This window comes from Ranitomeya variabilis, chromosome 2 (assembly GCF_051348905.1).
Source record: "Ranitomeya variabilis isolate aRanVar5 chromosome 2, aRanVar5.hap1, whole genome shotgun sequence".
Lineage (NCBI taxonomy): Eukaryota > Metazoa > Chordata > Amphibia > Anura > Dendrobatidae > Ranitomeya > Ranitomeya variabilis.
The window spans coordinates 850,215,628-850,236,785 of record NC_135233.1 but is presented as its reverse complement, the minus strand read 5'-3'; the positions used below and the strand labels follow the sequence as shown (position 1 = coordinate 850,236,785).

General features: G+C 41.6%; 1 protein-coding gene across 1 annotated transcript in view; it reads right to left on the bottom strand.

Moving 5' to 3' along the window:
* Nucleotides 1-12,127, bottom strand: part of LOC143803971 (receptor-type tyrosine-protein phosphatase beta-like) — a 92,230-nt gene extending 80,103 nt beyond the window's left edge. Inside the window, exons 1-10 of the mRNA XM_077281721.1 lie at nucleotides 11,893-12,127; nucleotides 11,472-11,729; nucleotides 11,075-11,308; nucleotides 10,630-10,887; nucleotides 10,233-10,466; nucleotides 8,296-8,529; nucleotides 7,875-8,108; nucleotides 5,941-6,198; nucleotides 5,520-5,777; nucleotides 991-1,248 (exon numbers count right to left, since the gene is read on the bottom strand). Of these exons, the coding sequence (XP_077137836.1) occupies nucleotides 991-1,248; nucleotides 5,520-5,777; nucleotides 5,941-6,198; nucleotides 7,875-8,108; nucleotides 8,296-8,529; nucleotides 10,233-10,466; nucleotides 10,630-10,887; nucleotides 11,075-11,308; nucleotides 11,472-11,729; nucleotides 11,893-12,127 (2,461 nt within the window). The remainder of the gene's footprint in view (nucleotides 1-990; nucleotides 1,249-5,519; nucleotides 5,778-5,940; nucleotides 6,199-7,874; nucleotides 8,109-8,295; nucleotides 8,530-10,232; nucleotides 10,467-10,629; nucleotides 10,888-11,074; nucleotides 11,309-11,471; nucleotides 11,730-11,892) is intronic.
* Between the last annotated feature and the right edge of the window lie 9,031 nt (nucleotides 12,128-21,158).

Sequence of the window (21,158 nt, the reverse complement as noted above, 5' to 3'; positions counted from 1 at the left end):
TCAATCTGACTCTGTGCAAAGGGTTACTACTGCTTTTCCAGCTTCTGCCATTGAAGCCAGTGCTGGGCAGCGGTGAGTAGATGCTTTTGGGACTAATTCCTGCTTTTCTCCTTTTGAGCATGCCCAGGGTAAGATCTCTCATTGGAGATCAAGGGTCACATGCTTGGATACTGCAGCAAAGCCCATTGGTTCTCCAGGAATGTCCTGAAGGTGCTCAGGCTCTGTGGCAGCCTCTCATTGGTCCTTCTAGGAAGGTCTTGTACTTGCTGCAGCTATATAAGGTTCGCATGGCCACACGGCCATGCGCTAGTATCAATGCATGCTATGAGTTTTGCGCCAATGTGGTCACGCTTGTGTGGATTCAGGGACCTGGCTGAAATAAGCCACTTAGAATACCGGCACCTCCGGTGAGGAGATTGTGTGTATGGTTTCAGGGCCCCTGCTGAAATAAGCCACCTAGAATACCGGCTCCTCCGGTGAGGAGATTGTATGTTTGCCTCCTTGACTGCGTGACCACAAGCTGCTATCTGCTCAGCAGTTTCTGTGTATTCCTGTGGAGTTTAACAGGACACAGTCCTTTCTTTATAGCGACTCTGTGAAGCAACAGAGATCGCTTCTACCGCAATATAGTGCGGCTGTTTGCCAGCAGCAGGTTCTTTTCCTGCACGGTGGACCCCGGGCTGCGAACGCACCAAATAACATCTCTATATTTACTCGGTGCGTTCTACCAGCCCTAACAATAGGTGTCTGTTTTTGATAAAGATCGCTTGTGCGAACGAAACGCGTAGCTTGCTATCCCTTTGTGCATCATTGGTGTGGTCTTGGAGCATGTCCATCATCACATTTTAACCACATAAATAAAATTTGAAAAGATTTTAATCCAAGGAGCTGGAACAAAGACTTTGTTTTTTCTCTATATAAATTAGCCTAGTTAAACGTTATAACAGTATCTAATGGTTCAACATTTTATAGTCTCATTGAAATACCCACTTGTATACACAGATATTACTGAACTGTTTCCGGTCACATTATTTTCTCCAACAACAGCAGTTACCAGCAATGTGTAATAATTCCCCGGAGTCAGGTGTTCAATTGTATCAGAAGTTGAAGTCACCGTTTTCTTGAAAGTTGGTTCTCCCAGAATCTGGATTTCATAAGAACTTGCATTTCCATCTGGTTTCTCCCAGCTCAGAGATATAGAAGTGGCGGTGATGATCCCAGTCATCACATTTTTCACTATGTCAGGATCTGTTATGAAACAGAAAGATAAGAGTAACGATCATCACAAGCTTTTATATAGAAAAGCCTGGAAAGACAATATGGCAGTTTCCCATTTTCCAGCATGTTATCGTTTACTTACAGTTATGAGAAAAAATAAGCACAACCTCTTTAAATTCTATTGCTTATACTTTCTACAGTTTTCAGTATCAGGAACTAAAATAATATTGTTCCTTGAAAGGTATAATAGTCGGCAGCATTGAGACAAGTGTTAGCACAATGTCAAAGGGGAAAGACAACGGCAATGATTTTGAAAAGGCAAAGGTTGCTGTGCATCAATCTTAGAAGGGTTATAACTAGTGATGAGCGAGTGTGCTCGTTACTCGAGTTTTCCGAGCATGCTCGGGTGTTCTCCAGGTATTTTGGATGTGCTCGGAGATTATGTTTGAGTTATCACAGTTGCATGATTTGCAGCTGCTAGATAGCCTCAATATACTGTAAGTGGGGATTTCCTAACAAACAGGCAATCCCCACATGTACTCAGGCTGTCTAGCAGCCGCAAATCATGCAGCTGCAAAAACTCAAACATAATCTCCGAGCACGCCCAAAACTTGGAGGACAAAACTCGAGTAGCGAGCATACTTGCTAATGACTAGTTATAAGGCCATTTCCAAATAAGTTTGTGTCCATCAATCTATAGTGTGAAAGATGGAAGAAAAGCTGAAATAAAAAAAAAACTAATATCTACAGCTCAGACTCTAAAGGCCTCAGGCAGCATGGTCAATGCTCAAGTTCATGATAGTTGGTAGTACAATTTAAAAAAGATTGAAAAAAATGTGGCTTGTGTGGAAGGATTGCAAGAAGAAAACCTCTTTTTTCTGAAAAAAGAACATAGCAGCACAAATAAATTTGCAAATTTGCATCTAAACAAGAAAACATTTGGGGGGGCATAATGTAGTTTGAAGAAACGAGACTAAAGTGGAGATGTTTGGCCAAAATGCTGCACTCCGTGTTTGGCAACAAGCAAGCACAGCTAATCAGCACAAACACCTCATATCAGCTGTCAAGCACAGTGGTTTAGGGCTGATGATTTGGGCTTATTTGCAGCCACAGAACCTGGGCACTTTGCAATCTTTGAGACCACCATGAGCTACTCTGTATACCAAAGAATTTTGGAGTCAAATATGAAGCCATCAATCCAAAAGCTAACACTTTGCTGAAAATGGGTCATGCAAAAGGAAATTGCTCCAAAATACACTACATCATCTACCTTAGAATGGCTGACAAGGTGAAAATCAAAGTGTTGCAATCTATCAAACAAAGACCAGACCTCAACTTACAGTAAGTTATGTTTCCGTTCAGATTATATGGCGCAATTTCTCCTGTTACCCTTATGAAAATGCAAAATTTGGAGCTAAAAAAGTTTTGTTTAGAAAAATGTGATTTTTTTTATTTTCACGGCTCAATATTATAAACCTCTGTGAAGCTCCTGGGGTTTCAAGGTGCTCAATACACATCTAAATAAGTTCCCATAGCGGGTCTAGTTTTAAAAATGGGGTTAATTATGGGGGTTTCAACTGATTCGGCATATCAGGGGCTCTCTAAACACGACATGCTAATTATGCCAGCAAATTTTACATTCAAAAAGGGAAATGGTGCTCCTTCCCTTCTGAGCTCTGCCCTGCTCTCAAACAGGGTTTTTTCCCCACTTACGGAGTATCAGCTTGCTGAGGAAAAATTGGACAACAATTTGTATGGTCTGTTACTCTTGTGAAGGTAAAAAAATAAATAGGTCTAAAGGAAAGTTTTTGTGAAAATAAATTAAATATTTATTTGTCCTTCCACATTTCATTAATTCCTGTGCAGCACCTGAAGGGTTAATAAACTTCTTGAATGTGGTTTGAAGCACCTCGAGTGTGCAGTTTTTAGAATGGTGTCACAACAAGTGGAACACAAATGTGAAGTTGAACAAAATTTATTGGTTATTTTAAATTTTTGTGGAAATTCAAAAACTGAAAAGTGGGGCGTGCAATATTATTCAGCCCCTGTAACTTAATACTTTGTTGCGCCACCTTTTGCTGCGATTACAGCTGCAAGTCTCTTGGGGAATGTCTATCAAGTTTTGTACATCGAGAGAGTGAAATTCTTGCCCATTCTTCATTGGCAAACAGCTCGAGCTCTGTGAGGTTTGATAGAGATAGTTTGTGAACAGCAGTTTTCAGCTCTTTCCACAGTCGATTAGATTGAGGTCTAGACTTGTCCATTCTAACATCTGGATATGTTTATTTGTGAACCATTCGATTGTAGATTTTGCTTTATGTTTGAGATCATTGTCTTGTTAGAAGACAAATCTCTGTCCCAGTCTCAGGTCTTTTGCAGACTCCAACTGGTTTTCTTCAACAATGGTCCTGTATTTGGCTCCATCCATCTTCCCATCAATTTTAACCATCTTCCCTGTCCCTGCTGAAGAAAAGCAGGCCCAAACCATGGTGCTGCCACCACCATGTTTGACAGTGGGGATGGTGTGTTCAGGGTGATGAGCTGTGCTGCCTTTACACCAAACATATCCTTTGGCATTGTTGCCACAAAATTCGATTTTGGTTTCATCTGACCAGAGCACCTTCTTCCACATGTTTGGTGTGTTTCCCAGGTGGCTTGTTGCAAACTTTAAATGACACTTTTTATGGATATCTTTGAGAAATGGCTTTCTTCTTGCCACTCTCCCATAAAGGCAAGATTTCTGCAGTGTACGACTGATTGTTGTCCTATGGACAGACTATCCCACCTCAGCTATAGATCTCTGCAGTTCATCCAGAGTGATCATGGGCCTATCGGCTGCATCTCTGATCAGTCTTCTCCTTGTTTGTGATGAAAGTTTAGAGGGATGGCCGGTCTTGGTAGATTTGCAGTGGTATGATACTCCTTCCATTTCAATATGATCGCTTGCACAGTGCTCCTTGGGATGTTTAAAGTTTTGGAAATCATTTTGTATCCAAATCCAGCTTTAAACTTCTCCACAACAGTATCACGGACCTGCCTGTTGTGTTCCTTGGACTTCATGATGCTCTCTGTGCTTCAAACAGAACCCTGAGACTATCACAGAGCAGATGCATTTATACGGAGACTTGATTTCACACAGGTGGATTATATTTATCATCATTAGGCATTTAAGACAACATTGGATCATTCAGAGATCCACAATGAACTTCTGGAGTGAGTTTGCTGCACTGAAAGTAAAGGGGCCGAATAATATTAAACGACCCAATTTTCAATTTTTTAATTTCCGCAAAAAATTAAAAAACCCAATACATTTGGTCCAACTTCACAATTGTGTTCCAATTGTTGATGATTCTTCACCAAAAATTTACATTTGGTATCTTTATGTTTGAAGCGTAATATGTGGAAAAAGTTGAAAAGTTCCAGGGGGCCAAATACTTTCGCAAGGCACTGTATAACTTCTTAACAAAATTATGTTTCAAACATTATGGTTAAGTAAAGTAGACATGTGGAAAATGTTATTTATTAACTATATTGTGTGACATGACTCTGATTTAAGAGAATAAATATTAATAGTTTGAAAATTGCTACATTTTCAACATTTTCACCAAATTTCAAATTTTTCTCCAAATTAACCTAAGTCATATCAGAGAAAATTACCACTATCATGAAGTAGAATATGTCATGAGTAAACATTCTCAGAATCAGTGGGATCCATTAATACACTCCAGAATTATGACACCATAGATTTACGGTGGTCAGTATTGAAAAAATTGGCCTGGTCAGGAAGGTGAAAATAATCTTCAGGTTGAAGAGATTCAGAGCAATAATCAAATATTGGTAACTAAGAACAGCACCCTCTGCCCAGATTTCAACCTTGGAAATTGGAACTACACAGCTCTATTCCTCTCCCCCTCCCTCCTGCTTTAAAGTTTCCGTTTATCACAAAATGATTACATTTTTCTGTCAGTTGCAACAGCGATATTTGCAATAGAGTCAACAGGAAATGCTGCAATAGTGGGTGTAACTTTTTGATTAGCTTTCCGCCAGTTGATGATCAAGTTGTCATAAAAATACTAGGAAAAGGGTCTGATTCATGGTAAAAACTATTGACATAAACCTAATGAAGAACTATAAATTAAGATAAGTTTTCTTTTTAGGATCCTCATCTCCTGCCTAAAGAAAAAATTGGTTATAAAGATCATCTCTCAATCTGTAGGACACATCCCATTCCAGATTTTGCAGACAACCTTTTCGTTTAAACAGGCATCATACTGTATAATGCTAATATAATAAATACCCACTTGTATACACAGATATTTCTGAACTGTTTCCGGTCACATTATTTTCTCCAACAACAACAGTGACAAGCAATGTGTAATAATTCCCCGGTGTCAGGCCTTCAATTGTATCAAAAGTTAAAGTCACAGTTTTTTTGAAAGTTGGTTCTCCCAGAATTTGGATTTCATAAGAACTTGCATTTCCATCTGGCTTCGCCCAGCTCAGAGATATAGAAGTGGTGGTGATGATCCCAGTCATCAAGTTCTTCACTACTTCAGGTTCTGGTATAAAAAAGAAAATATATACATACTAACCAACAGTAGAATTTATACAGAAATTCCCATGTTGAGAATATATTGCAGCTTCTCATGGTTTAATATTTCATTATGAGGTAAATACTGAAAGATGTCAGCTAAAAATGTCTAGTTTCATAGAAATACTCACTTGTATACACAGATATTTCTCTACTGTTCCCCGTCACATTATTCTCCCCAACAACAGCAGTGACCAGCAATGTGTAATAATTCCCGGGTGTTAGGCCTTCAATTGTATCAGAAATTGTAGTCACGGTTTTATTGAAAGTTGGTTCTCCCAGAATTTGGATTTCATAAGAACTTGCATTTCCATCTGGCTTCACCCAGCTTAGAGATATAGAAGTGGTAGTGATGATCCCAGTCATCAGGTTCTTCACTACTTCAGGTTCTGGTATAAAACAGAAAATATATAATACTAACCAACAGTAGAATTTATACCGAAATTCCCATGATGAGAATATATTGCAGCTTCTCATGGTTCAATATTTCTGTGAGGAAAATTTATGTCCGATAATGTAAAAACCATAGCTGAGGGATTTTTGCACTTCTGACCATGGTCCCAAAAGCTGCGGGCTAAAAAAAACCCCTTCCGTGTGTTTCTGAAAGTGTGTGCAGAAGAGCTTTTATGGCTTCTTGCTGCATTCCTGACTTTCAGCTCCCAATTCCCTCATGCCCCTCCTAAAGGAATTTTTACAATCGGGATAGATGCGTAGACAGTTGTACCAGCTTAAATTGGTTGGATCTCCCTTGTAAAACATGAGGTCCTTTGTCCTAATATTGCAAAATATTGGGAAAATGATTTAGGCTAGGAAAATAATGAGTACATATTGCTAAAGTCCCTTGGCGCCTCTCCATCACTGTAAGCAGGAGCTTCCAAGTCCAACAGGGACAGAGTACGGATTTCTCTGGAATTGAGTGTCCCTACTAGCCTGAATTTAGTATCTATGGAGAGCAAATCTTAATACAAGATGAATGCTGGGTGTGTTATGATTCTGACATGTTCTGGAGAGGAGATACAGGCATTAGACAAACTTGTGTGAAATTTACTAAGACTGAAGAGAGAGGAGGGTCTGGGTAAGCCAGCCCTGTTGGTGATGTCACGGGCTGCGGTTTATAAGTTTCTGCCACTGCCAGGCCCCCAGGAGTGAGTTTTGACCTGAGAAGCCTGACTGCCAGTCCTGATGCATTGGGACATATGGGAACTCCACCCACTAGCCTGGTTGCCTGAAATGAACTGAGAACATGTGAGTTTTACCTTTTCTCATGTAATCCTTTTATTTTATAAATATTTTGTACATTTTCAATTGTCTCATTTTGTAACATCCTTGTAATATTTTTATATAAACACTGCCTTTTTCGGAGTAAAATGTATAAATTACTAGTTTCCGTTCTCCTGATCTAAAATGTACCCTAAGCCTTCTGAAGGGAATTACGCTACTGTTTTGGGTTAGCTTCGGACCTGTTTAATCGAAGCTGGTGGCAGCTTACCTTTGTGCTGGGCCTTTGGGAGTCGCTGTAGCGACCGCGGCATTGATAATTATTGTTCCTGCCTGAGTGGGAGTATTTATATCGCCTCGTTGCAGCGTGCCCAATAGCCAGTACATAGCAGGCAGCCTTTCTGGTGACTAATTACCCTAGGTGCAGTACCTAAACTGACCTGAGAGTAAGGGGGGCGCCAGAGAGCTGAAAGTTTCAAGTGGAAGTGTAAGCGGCAAATACATAAATCCCTGCAGTTTGTGGGATATTGAAGAGCAGTGGGATACCTAAAATAAGCCCCAGCTGTAAACTAAGAGGTCAATAGCCTTGTGTGTGTTTTTTTTCATCACATTGTAGCAGTGGAGGGATAACTAAGATAAGCCCCACTGCACATGTGATAGCCGTCTGTTGGCCTAAAGTCACCCCGATCCGTTACGTAGGGGTGACGGTCACGGTGTGAATCGTGACATATTGGTCGCAGCGGTGGGATTCATTACAATTTCATTATGAGGTAAATACTGAAAGATGTCAACTAAAAATGTCTAATTTCATAGAAATACCCACTTGTATACACAGATATTTCTGTACTGTTCCCCGTCACATTATTCTCCCCAACAACAGCAGTGACCAGCAATGTGTAATAATTCCCTGGAGTCAGGCCTTCAATTGTATCAGAAGTTGAAGTTATGGCTTTATTGAAAGTTGGTTCTCCCAGAATTTGGATTTCATAAGAACTTGCATTTCCATCTGGCTTTGCCCAGCTCAGAGATATAGAAGTGGTGGTGATGATCCCAGTCATCAGATTCTTCACTTCTTCAGGTTCTGGTATAACATAGAAAATATATACATACTAACCAACAGTAGAATTTATACAAAAATTCCCATGATGAGAATATATTGCAGCTTCTCGTGGTTCAATATTTCATTATGAGGTAAATACTGAAAGATGTCAACTAAAAATGTCTAGTTTCATAGAAATACCCACTTGTATACACAGATATTTCTGTACTGTTCCCCATCACATTATTCTCCCCAACAACAGCAGTGACCAGCAATGTGTAATAATTCCCCGGAGTCAGGCCTTCAATTGTATCAGAAGTTGTAGTCACGGTTTTATTGAAAGTTGGTTCTCCCAGAATTTGGATTTCATAAGAACTTGCATTTCCATCTGGCTTAACCCAGCTCAGAGATATAGAAGTGATGGTGATGATCCCAGTCATCAGGTTCTTCACTACTTCAGGTTCTGGTATAAAACAGAAAATATATAATACTAACCAACAGTAGAATTTATACCGAAATTCCCATGATGAGAATATATTGCAGCTTCTCATGGTTCAATATTTCTGTGAGGAAAATGTATGTCCGATAATGTAAAAACCATAGCTGAGGGATTTTTGCACTTCTGACCATGGTCCCAAAAGCTGCAGGCTAAAAAAAAAACCCTTCCGTGTGTTTCTGAATGTGTGTGCAGAAGAGCTTTTATGGCTTCTTGCTGCATTTCTGACTTTCAGCTCCCAAATCCCTCATGCCCCTCCTAAAGGAATTTTTACGATCGGGATAGATGCGTAGACAGTTGAACCAGCTTAAACTGGTTGGATCTCCCTTGTAAAACATGAGGTCCTTTGTCCTAATATTGCAAGATATTGGGCAAATGATTTAGGCTACGAAAATAATGAGTACATATTGCTAAAGTCCCTTGGCGCATCTCTCCATCACTGTAAGCAGGAGCTTCCAAGTCCAATAGGGACAGAGTACGGATTTCTCTGGAATTGAGTGTCCCTACTAGTCTGAATTTAGTATCTATGGAGAGCAAATCTTAATACAAGATGAATGCTAGGTGTGTTATGATTCTGACATGTCTGGAGCGCAGATACAGGCATTAGACAAACTTGTGTGAAATTTACTAAGACTGAAGAGAGAGGAGGGTCTGGGTAAGCCAGCCCTGTTGATGATGTCACGGGCTGCGGTTTATAAGTTTCTGCCACTGCCAGGCCCCCAGGAGTGAGTTTTGACCTGAGAAGCCTGACTGCCAGTCCTGATGCATTGGGACATATGGGAACTCCACCCACTAGCCTGGTTGCCTGAAATGAACTGAGAATATGTGAGTTTTACCTTTTCTCATGTAATCCTTTTATTTTATAAATACCTTGTACATTTTCAATTATCTCATTTTGTAACATCCTTGTAATATTTTTATATAAACACTGCGTTTTTCGGAGTTAAATATATAAATTACTAGTTTCCGTTCTCCTGATCTAAAATGTACCCTAAGCCTTCTGAAGGGAATTACGCTACTGTTTTGGGTTAGCTTCGGACCTGTTTAATCGAAGCTGGTGGCAGCTTACCTTTGTGCTGGGCCTTTGGGAGTCGCTGTAGCGACCGCGGCGTTGATAATTATTGTTCCTGCCTGAGTGGGAGTATTTATATCGCCTCGTTGCAGCGTGCCCAATAGCCAGAACATAGCAGGCAGCCTTTCTGGTGACTAATTACCCTAGGTGCAGTACCTAATCTGACCGGAGAGTAAGGGGGCGCCAGAGAGCTGAAAGTTTCAAGTGGAACTGTAAGCGGCATATACATAAATCCCTGCAGTTTGTGGGATATTGAAGAGCAGTGGGATACCTAAAATAAGCCCCTGCTGTAAACTAAGAGGTCAATAGCCTTGTGTGTGTTTTTTTCATCACATTGTAGCAGTGGAGGGATAACTAAGATAAGCCCCACTGCACATGTGATAGCCGTCTGTTGGCCTAAAGTCACCCCGATCCGCTACGTAGGGGTGACGGTCACGGTGTGAATCGTGACATTGGTCGCAGCGGTGGATTTCGAGACAAATTGGTGGCAGCGGTGGGATTCGTGACAATTTCATTATGAGGTAAATACTGAAAGATGTCAACTAAAAATGTCTAATTTCATAGAAATACCCACTTGTATACACAGATATTTCTGTACTGTTCCCCGTCACATTATTCTCCCCAACAACAGCAGTGACCAGCAATGTGTAATAATTCCCCGGAGTCAGGCCTTCAATTGTATCAGAAGTTGAAGTTATGGCTTTATTGAAAGTTGGTTCTCCCAGAATTTGGATTTCATAAGAACTTGCATTTCCATCTGGCTTTGCCCAGCTCAGAGATATAGAAGTGGTGGTGATGATCCCAGTCATCAAGTTCTTCACTACTTCAGGTTCTGGTATAAAAAAGAAAATATATACATACTAACTAACAGTAGAATTTATACAGAAACTCCCATGATGAGAATATATTGCAGCTCCTCGTGGTTCAATATTTCATTATGAGGTAAATACTGAAAGATGTCAACTAAAAATGTCTAGTTTCATAGAAATACTTACTTGTATACACAGATATTTCTGTACTGTTCCCCGTCACATTATTCTCCCCAACAACAGCAGTGACCAGCAAAGTGTAATAATTTCCCGGTGTCATGCCTTCAATTGTATCAGAAGTAATAGTCACGGTTTTATTGAAAGTTGGTTCTCCCAGAATTTGGATTTCATAAGAACTTGCATTTCCATCTGGCTTTGCCCAGCTCAGAGATATAGAAGTGGTGGTGATGATCCCAGTCATCGGGTTCTTCACTTCTTCAGGTTCTGGTATAACACAGAAAATATATAAATACTAATCAACAGTTGAATTTATACAGAAATTCCCATAATGAAAATATATTGCAGCTTCTCGTGGTTCAATATTTCATTATGAGGTAAATACTGAAAGATGTCAACTAAAAATGTCTAGATTAATAGAAATACCCACTTATATACACAGATATTTCTGTACTGTTCCCCGTCACATTATTCTCCCCAACAAAAGCAGTGACCAGCAATGTGTAATAATTCCCTGGAGTCAGGCCTTCAATTGTATCAGAAGTTGAAGTTACAGTTTTCTTAAAAGTTGGTTCTCCCAGAATTTGGATTTCATAAGAACTTGCATTTCCATCTGGCTTCTCCCAGTTCAGAGATATAGAAGTGGTGGTGATGATGCCAGTCATCAAGTTCTTCACTACTTCAGGTTCTGGTATAAAACAGAAAATATATAAATACTAACCAACAGTAGAATTTTTTTAGAAATTCCCATGATGAGAAAATATTGCATCTTCTCGTGGTTCAATATTTCATTATGAGGTAAATACTGAAAGATGTCAACTTAAAATGTCTAGTTTCATAGAAATACCCACTTGTATACACAGATATTTCTATACTGTTCCCCGTCACATTATTCTCCCCAACAAAAGCAGTGACCAGCAATGTGTAATAATTCCCTGGAGTCAGGCCTTCAATTGTATCAGAAGTTGAAGTTACAGTTTTCTTAAAAGTTGGTTCTCCCAGAATTTGGATTTCATAAGAACTTGCATTTCCATCTGGCTTCTCCCAGTTCAGAGATATAGAAGTGGTGGTGATGATGCCAGTCATCAAGTTCTTCACTACTTCAGGTTCTGGTATAAAACAGAAAATATATAAATACTAACCAACAGTAGAATTTTTTTAGAAATTCCCATGATGAGAAAATATTGCATCTTCTCGTGGTTCAATATTTCATTATGAGGTAAATACTGAAAGATGTCAACTAAAAATGTCTAGTTTCATACAAATACCCACTTGTATACACAGATATTTCTGTACTGTTCCCCGTCACATTATTCTCCCCAACAACAGCAGTGACCAGCAATGTGTAATAATTCCCCGGGGTCAGGCCTTCAATTGTATCAGAAGTTGTAGTCACGGTTTTATTGAAAGTTGGTTCTCCCAGAATTTGGATTTCATAAGAACTTGCATTTCCATCTGGCTTCGCCCAGCTCAGAGATATAGAAGTGGTGGTGATGATCCCAGTCATCAAGTTCTTCACTACTTCAGGTTCTGGTATTACACAGAAAATATATACATACTAATCAACAGTAGAATTTATACAGAAATTCCCATAATGAAAATATATTGCAGCTTCTCGTGGTTCAATATTTCATTATGAGGTAAATACTGAGAGATGTCAACTAAAAATGTCTAGTTTCATAGAAATACTCACTTGTATACACCGATATTTCTGTACTGTTCCCAGTCACATTATTCTCCCCAACAACAGCAGTGACTAGCAAAGTGTAATAATTCCCGGGTGTTAGGCCTTCAATTGTATCAGAAGTAAAAGTCACGGTTTTATTGAAAGTTGGTGCTCCCAGAATTTGGATTTCATAAGAACTTGCATTTCCATCTGGCTTCGCCCAGCTCAGAGATATAGAAGTGGTTGTGATGATCCCAGTCATCGGGTTCTTCACTTCTTCAGGTTCTGGTATAACACAGAAAATATATACAGTACATACTAACCAACAGTAGAATTTATACAGAAATTCCCATGATGAGAATATATTGCAGCTTCTCATGGTTCAATATTTCATTATGAGGTAAATACTGAAAGACGTCAACTAAAAATGTCTAGTTTCATAGAAATACCCACTTGTATATACAGATATATCTGTACTCTTCCCCGTCACATTATTCTCCCCAACAACAGCAGTGACCAGCAATGTGTAATAATTCCCCGGAGTCAGGCCTTCAATTGTATCAGAAGTTGAAGTCACAGTTTTATTGAAAGTTGGTTCTCCCAGAATTTGGATTTCATAAGAACTTGCATTTCCATCTGGCTTCACCCAGCTCAGAGATATAGAAGTGGTGGTGATGAACACAGTCATCGGATTCTTCACTTCTTCAGGTTCTGGTATAACACAGAAAATATATACAGTACATACTAACCAACAGTAGAATTTATACAGAAATTCTCATGTTGAGAATATATTGCAGCTTCTCATGGTTCAATATTTCATTATGAGGTAAATACTGAAAGAGGTCAGCTAAAAATGTCTAGTTTCATAGAAATACCCACTTGTATACACAGATATTTCTGTACTGTTCCCCGTCACATTATTCTCCCCAACAACAGCAGTGACCAGCAAAGTGTAATAATTCCCCGGTGTCAGGCCTTCAATTGTATCAGAAGTTGTAGTCACGGTTTTATTGAAAGTTGGTTCTCCCAGAATTTGGATTTCATAAGAACTTGCATTTCCATCTGGCTTCGCCCAGCTCAGAGATATAGAAGTGGTGGTGATGATCCCAGTCATCAAGTTCTTCACTACTTCAGGTTCTGGTATAACACAGAAAATATATACATACTAATCAACAGTAGAATTTATACAGAAATTCCCATAATGAAAATATATTGCAGCTTCTCGTGGTTCAATATTTCATTATGAGGTAAATACTGAAAGATGTCAACTAAAAATGTCTAGTTTCATAGAAATACTCACTTGTATACAACGATATTTCTGTACTGTTCCCAGTCACATTATTCTCCCCAACAACAGCAGTGACCAGCAAAGTGTAATAATTCCCGGGTGTTAGGCCTTCAATTGTATCAGAAGTAAAAGTCACGGTTTTATTGAAAGTTGGTTCTCCCAGAATTTGGATTTCATAAGAACTAGCATTTCCATCTGGCTTCGCCCAGCTCAGAGATATAGAAGTGGTGGTGATGATCCCAGTCATCAGATTCTTCACTTCTTCAGGTTCTGGTATAACACAGAAAATATATACAGTACATACTAACCAACAGTAGAATTTATACAGATATTTCCATGATGAGAATATATTGCAGCTTCTCATGGTTCAATATTTCATTATGAGGTAAATACTGAAAGACGTCAACTAAAAATGTCTAGTTTCATAGAAATACCCACTTGTATACACAGATATTTCTGTACTGTTCCCCGTCACATTATTCTCCCCAACAACAGCAGTGACCAGCAAAGTGTAATAATTCCCGGGTGTTAGGCCTTCAATTGTATCAGAAATTGTAGTCACGGTTTTATTGAAAGTTGGTTCTCCCAGAATTTGGATTTCATAAGAACTTGCATTTCCATCTGGCTTAACCCAGCTCAGAGATATAGAAGTGGTGGTGATGATCCCAGTCATCCGGTTCTTCACTACTTCAGGTTCTGGTATAAAACAGAAAATATATAATACTAACCAACAGTAGAATTTATACCGAAATTCCCATGATGAGAATATATTGCAGCTTCTCATGGTTCAATATTTCTGTGAGGAAAATGTATGTCCGATAATGTAAAAACCATAGCTGAGGGATTTTTGCACTTCTTACCATGGTCCCAAAAGCTGCAGGCTAAAAAAAAACCCTTCCGTGTGTTTCTGAATGTGTGTGCAGAAGAGCTTTTATGGCTTCTTGCTGCATTCCTGACTTTCAGCTTCCAAATCCCTCATGCCCCTCCTAAAGGAATTTTTACGATCGGGATAGATGCGTAGACAGTTGTACCAGCTTAAACTGGATGGATCTCCCTTGTAAAACATGAGGTCTTTTGTCCTAATATTGCAAGATATTGGGCAAATGATTTAGGCTAGGAAAATAATGAGTACATATTGCTAAAGTCCCTTGGCGCATCTCTCCATCACTGTAAACAGGAGCTTCCAAGTCCAACAAGGACAGAGTACGGATTTCTCTGGAATTGAGTGTTCCTACTAGCCTGAATTTAGTATCTATGGAGAGCAAATCTTAATACAAGATGAATGCTGGGTGTGTTATGATTCTGACATGTTCTGGAGCGGAGTTACAGGCATTAGACAAACTTGTGTGAAATTTACTAAGACTGAAGAGAGAGGAGGGTCTGGGTAAGCCAGCCCTGTTGATGATATCACGGGCTGCGGTTTATAAGTTTCTGCCACTGCCAGGCCCCCAGGAGTGAGTTTTGACCTGAGAAGCCTGACTGCCAGTCCTGATGCATTGGGACATATGGGAACTCCACCCACTAGCCTGGTTGCCTGAAATGAACTGAGAATATGTGAGTTTTACCTTTTCTCATTTAACCCTTTTATTTTATAAATACCTTGTACATTTTCAATTATCTCATTTTGTAACATCCTTGTAATAGTTTTATATAAACACTGCGTTTTTCGGAGTTAAATATATAAATTACTAGTTTCCGTTCTCCTGATCTAAAATGTACCCTAAGCCTTCTGAAGGGAATTACGCTACTGTTTTGGGTTAGCTTCGGACCTGTTTAATCGAAGCTGGTGGCAGCTTACCTTTGTGCTGGGCCTTTGGGAGTCGCTGTAGCGACTGCGGCATTGATAATTATTGTTCCTGCCTGAGTGGGAGTATTTATATCGCCTCGTTGCAGCGTGCCCAATAGCCAGAACATAGCAGGCAGCCTTTCTGGTGACTAATTACCCTAGGTGCAGTACCTAATCTGACCGGAGAGTAAGGGGGCGCCAGAGAGCTGAAAGTTTCAAGTGGAACTGTAAGCGGCATATACATAAATCCCTGCAGTTTGTGGGATATTGAAGAGCAGTGGGATACCTAAAATAAGCCCCTGCTGTAAACTAAGAGGTCAATAGCCTTGTGTGTGTTTTTTTCATCACATTGTAGCAGTGGAGGGATAACTAAGATAAGCCCCACTGCACATGTGATAGCCGTCTGTTGGCCTAAAGTCACCCCGATCCGTTACGTAGGGGTGACGGTCACGGTGTGAATCGTGACATATTGGTCGCAGCGGTGGATTTCGAGACAAATTGGTGGCAGCGGTGGGATTCGTGACAATTTCATTATGAGGTAAATACTGAAAGATGTCAACTAAAAATGTCTAGTTTCATAGAAATACCCACTTGTATACACAGATATTTCTGTACTGTTCCCCGTCACATTATTCTCCCCAACAACAGCAGTGACCAGCAAAGTGTAATAATTTCCCGGTGTCAGGCCTTCAATTGTATCAGAAGTAAAAGTCACGGTTTTATTGAAAGTTGGTTCTCCCAGAATTTGGATTTCATAAGAACTTGCATTTCCATCTGGCTTTGCCCAGCTCAGAGATATAGAAGTGGTGGTGATGATCCCAGTCATCGGGTTCTTCACTTCTTCAGGTTCTGGTATAACACAGAAAATATATACATACTAATCAGCAGTTGAATTTATACAGAAATTCCCATAATGAAAATATATTGCAGCTTCTCGTGGTTCAATATTTCATTATGAGGTAAATACTGAAAGATGTCAACTAAAAATGTCTAGATTAATAGAAATACCCACTTGTATACACAGATATTTCTGTACTGTTCCCCGTCACATTATTCTCCCCAACAAAAGCAGTGACCAGCAATGTGTAATAATTCCCCGGAGTCAGGCCTTCAATTGTATCAGAAGTTGAAGTTACAGTTTTCTTAAAAGCTGGTTCTCCCAGAATTTGGATTTCATAAGAACTTGCATTTCCATCTGGCTTCTCCCAGTTCAGAGATATAGAAGTGGTGGTGATGATGCCAGACATCAAGTTCTTCACTTCTTCAGGTTCTGGTTAGTGTTGAGCATTCCGATACCGCAAGTATCGGGTATCGGCCGATACTTGCGGGTATCGGAATTCCGATACCGAGATCCGATACTTTTGTGGTATCGGGTATCGGTATCGAAACAACATTAATGTGTAAAATAAAGAATTAAAATAAAAAATATTGCTATACTCACCTCTCCGACGCAGCCTGGACCTCACCGAGGGAACCGGCAGCGTTCTGTGCTTAAAATGCGCACGTTTCCTTCCTTCCGTGATGTCACGGCTTCTGATTGGTCGCGTGCCGCCCATGTGGCCGCGACGCGACCAATCACAGCAAGCCGTGACGTAATTTTGAGGTCCTGGATGCCTAATTCTAGGCATTCAGAATTTTAAAATTACGTTCCGGCTTGTGATTGGTTGCGTCGCGGTCACATGGGCGACGCGACCAATCACAAGCCGTGATGTCACGGGAGGCAGGAGACGCGCGCATTTTTAAAATTACGTCACGGCTTGTGATTGGTTGCGTGCCGCCCATCTGACGGCGACGCGACCAATCACAGCAAGCCGTGACGTAATTTCAGGTCCTGAATGCCTATTTCTGCATTCAGGACCTGAAATTACGTCACAGCTTGCTGTGATTGGTCGCGTCGCGGTCACATGGGCGGCACGCAACCAATCACAAGCCGTGACGTAATTTTAAAATGCACGCGTTTCCTGCCTCCCGTGACGTCACGGCTTGTGATTGGTCGCGTCGCCCATGTGACTGCGACGCGACCAATCACAAGCCGGAACGTAATTTTAAAATCCTGAATGCCTAGAATTAGGCATCCAGGACCTGAAAATTACGTCACGGCTTGCTGTGATTGGTCGTGTTGCGGCCACATGGGCGGCACACGACCAATCACAAGCCGTGACGTCACGGAAGGAAGGAAACGCGCGCATTTTAAGCACAGAACGCTGCCGGTTCCCTCGGTGAGGTCCAGGCTGCGTCGGAGAGGTGAGTATAGCAATATTTTTTATTTTAATTCTTTATTTTACACATTAATATGGATCCCAGGGCCTGAAGGAGAGTTTCCTCTCCTTCAGACCCTGGGAACCATCAGGAATACCGTCTGATACTTGAGTCCCATTGACTTGTATTGGTATCGGGTATCGGTATCGGATTAGATCCGATACTTTGCCGGTATCGGCCAATATTTTCCGATACCGATACTTTCAAGTATCGGACGGTATCGCTCAACACTAGTTCTGGTATAACACAGAAAATATATACATATCAACCAACAGTAGAATTTATACAGAAATTTCCATGATGAGAATTTATTGCAGCTTCTCGTGGTTCAATATTTCATTATGAGGTAAATACTGAAAGATGTCAACTAAAAATGTCTAGTTTCATAGAAATACCCACTTGTATACACAGATATTTCTGTACTGTTCCCCGTCACATTATTCTCCCCAACAACAGCAGTGACCAGCAATGTGTAATAATTCCCGGGTGTTAGGCCTTCAATTGTATCAGAAGTAAAAGTCACGGTTTTATTGAAAGTTGGTTCTCCCAGAATTTGGATTTCATAAGAACTTGCATTTCCATCTGGCTTCGCCCAGCTCAGAGATATAGAAGTGGTGGTGATGATCCCAGTCATCAAGTTCTTCACTACTTCAGGTTCTGGTATAAAACAGAAAATATATACATACTAACCAACAGTAGAATTTATACAGACATTTCCATGATGAGAATATATTGCAGCTTCTCGTGGTTCAATATTTCATTATGAGGTAAATACTGAGAGATGTCAACTAAAAATGTCTAGTTTCATAGAAATACCCACTTGTATACACAGATATTTCTGTACTGTTCCCCGTCACATTATTCTCCCCAACAACAGCAGTGACCAGCAAATTGTAATAATTCCCCGAAGTCAGGCCTTCAATTGTATCAGAAGTTGAAGTCTTATTGAAAGTTGGATCTCCCAGAATTTTGGATTTCATAAGAACTTGCATTTCCATCTGGCTTTGCCCAGCTCAGAGATATAGAAGTGGTTGTTAGGTGTCGAGTTCCCGCTGCTGCACAGGGGGAATCTTGAACCATGTCTGCTGCGGTCTCCCATTCTCCTCCAGCTGCAGTGGAACCTGCTCAGCGGAGATGTCGGTCCCAGCGTCTGGCTCAGCCTGATACTGTGTGAATGGTTACTGCTGCAATTCCCGGCTCTGCCCTTGTAGCCAGCACTGGTCAGCGGTGAGCAGGCTTTTCTGGGACTAAGTCCTGCTTTTCACGCACTGAGTATGCCCACGGGAGGACCTCTCATTGGAGGTCAGGGGTCACACGCTCAGGCCCTGTTGCAGCTCCTATTGGTCCACCAGGAGGGTCCTGTAGAGCTGCAACTATAAAAGGTTTGCATGGCCGCATGGCCATGCGCTAGTATCAAATGTGTTTGGCTTATGCCAGTGGATACTATACCACTCTTTACAAATGTGTTGTGAGGCTGTAGCTTTGGGACTGTACACTCAGGCAGGCATCTAGCGTCAGTGGGGGCAATTAGCCTTGGTTTAGCATCTGGTTCCTTCATGTGTGCGGTTAGCACAGAAGAGTTCCAAAGCAAGCACAACCCTTAGTTAGGGTAATAGTTTTGTGTACAGCGTGACTCTGTGAGTCAACAGAGATCGCTTCCAGTTCACACAGGGTGAAGCTTAACCCACATGTGAGCTCAGAGGTTATCCGCTGTTACTTTGCAACAGATATCTCTGCACGATGGACCTCGGGCTGTGAACGTACGTTGTAGCTACCTATCTATACTCGGTGAGTTCCGCTAGCCCTAATAGTATACTATCTCCAGGGTCTGGCTAACTAATGGCGGATGAGCAGCGATTGCAGGGGTACATCCAGCAGCTGGAGGGCAGGTTGGCGGCTCTCATGCGTGCAACCTCAGCTGTGGATGTTACCGCAATAGCTGTTCAGGCTGCTAGCGTGGCTGCAGCAACTTTAACCACTGCCACCCCTGTTCCGACCTTATCCCACCTCCGCTGCCAGAGAAATACTCTGGTGACAGTAAATCATGTAGGGGTTTCGTTAGCCAGTGCATTATACACCTCGAGCTCTTGGCTGCACGTTTTCCCACAGAGCGGGCAAAGGTGGGATTCATTATTTCTCTTCTGTCAGACAGGGCGTTGGAGTGGGCTACGCTGCTGTGGGAGCGCAATGATCATGTGGTGCAGAGTGCTCCTTGGTTTTTGAGCACTCTGAAACAGGTCTTTTTAGGACCTCGAGTCACCCATGATACGGCGCTCCAACTGCTGGCATTGACTCAGGGTTCGTCCATGGTCAGCCATTTTGCTGTCCACTTTCGGAATTTAGCATCCGAGCTGGAGTGGCTGGATAAAGCCCTCATCCCGGTATTTTGGAGGGGGCTGGCTGACCATGTGAAGGACGCTTTGGCCACTAGGGAGATTCCCGCCACACTGGAGGAGCTCATAGCAGTATCAACTCACATCGACCTTCGTTTTAATGAGCGAGGGTTGGAGCGAGGGTTGGAGCGAGCCCAGTGTAGGCAGAGGTTTCGGCTGGCTCCCACCTTCACCAAATCTTTGGAATCTCTGTTCAAGGCATCCGAGTAACATGAGGCCATGGAGGTGTCACGAGCGGGATCTAAGTCCCGGACTGCTCGTGCACTTAAGGTCTGTCATGTTTGCTGGCAGTCAGGACACCATGCCTCCAGGTGTTCTCAGCAGTCGGGAAAATGTCAGCGTCTAGTGGTAGTCAGAGGAGGTACACTAGACACGGCGATGTTTTCCTCCAAATTGTTCTTCAAGGGGACAATTACCATAGGCCCATCCACTCTTATAGTAGAGCTTTGCGTGGACTCTGGGGCAGAGGGCAATTTTATGTAATCTGCTTTCGCCTATCGACATGCAATACCCCTGGTGATGCTCGCCAAACCTGTGACCGTTGGAGTGGTAAATGGGTCGACACTACCCTCACAGATTACACACCAAACCATTCCTTTCACTCTTTCCATGACTCCATCTTATCAGGAGATTATTTCCCTACTAGTCATTCCCGAGGGAATTGATGAGGTCCTGTTGGGGATACCATGGTTACATTACCACTCTCCTGATATAGAGTGGTCCTCAGGGAGAATTCTGGGATGGAGTAAATCCTGTGATGGTAGATGTCAGAGGGAGTGCGTTCAGGTTGCTACAACTGAGATACCCACAGATCTTTCCTCTCTCCCCAAGCACTATTGGGCCTATGCGGACGTGTTCTCCAAAAGGGCTGCGGAGACCCTTCCACCTCACCGCCCCTATGACTGTCCTATTGACCTCTTGCCTGGTGCAGAGCCTCCCCTGGGTCGAGTCTATCCGTTATCTCTTCCGGAGACAGAGGCAATGTCCAAGTACATCTGAGAGAATCTGGCAAGAGGATTCATTAGGAAGTCAGTGTCACCTGCAGGGGCTGGGTTCTTCTTCGTGCAGAAGAAGAGTGGAGAACTATGTCCATGCATAGACTACAAGGGTCTTAACGCCATCACCGTTAAGAATAAGTACCCACAA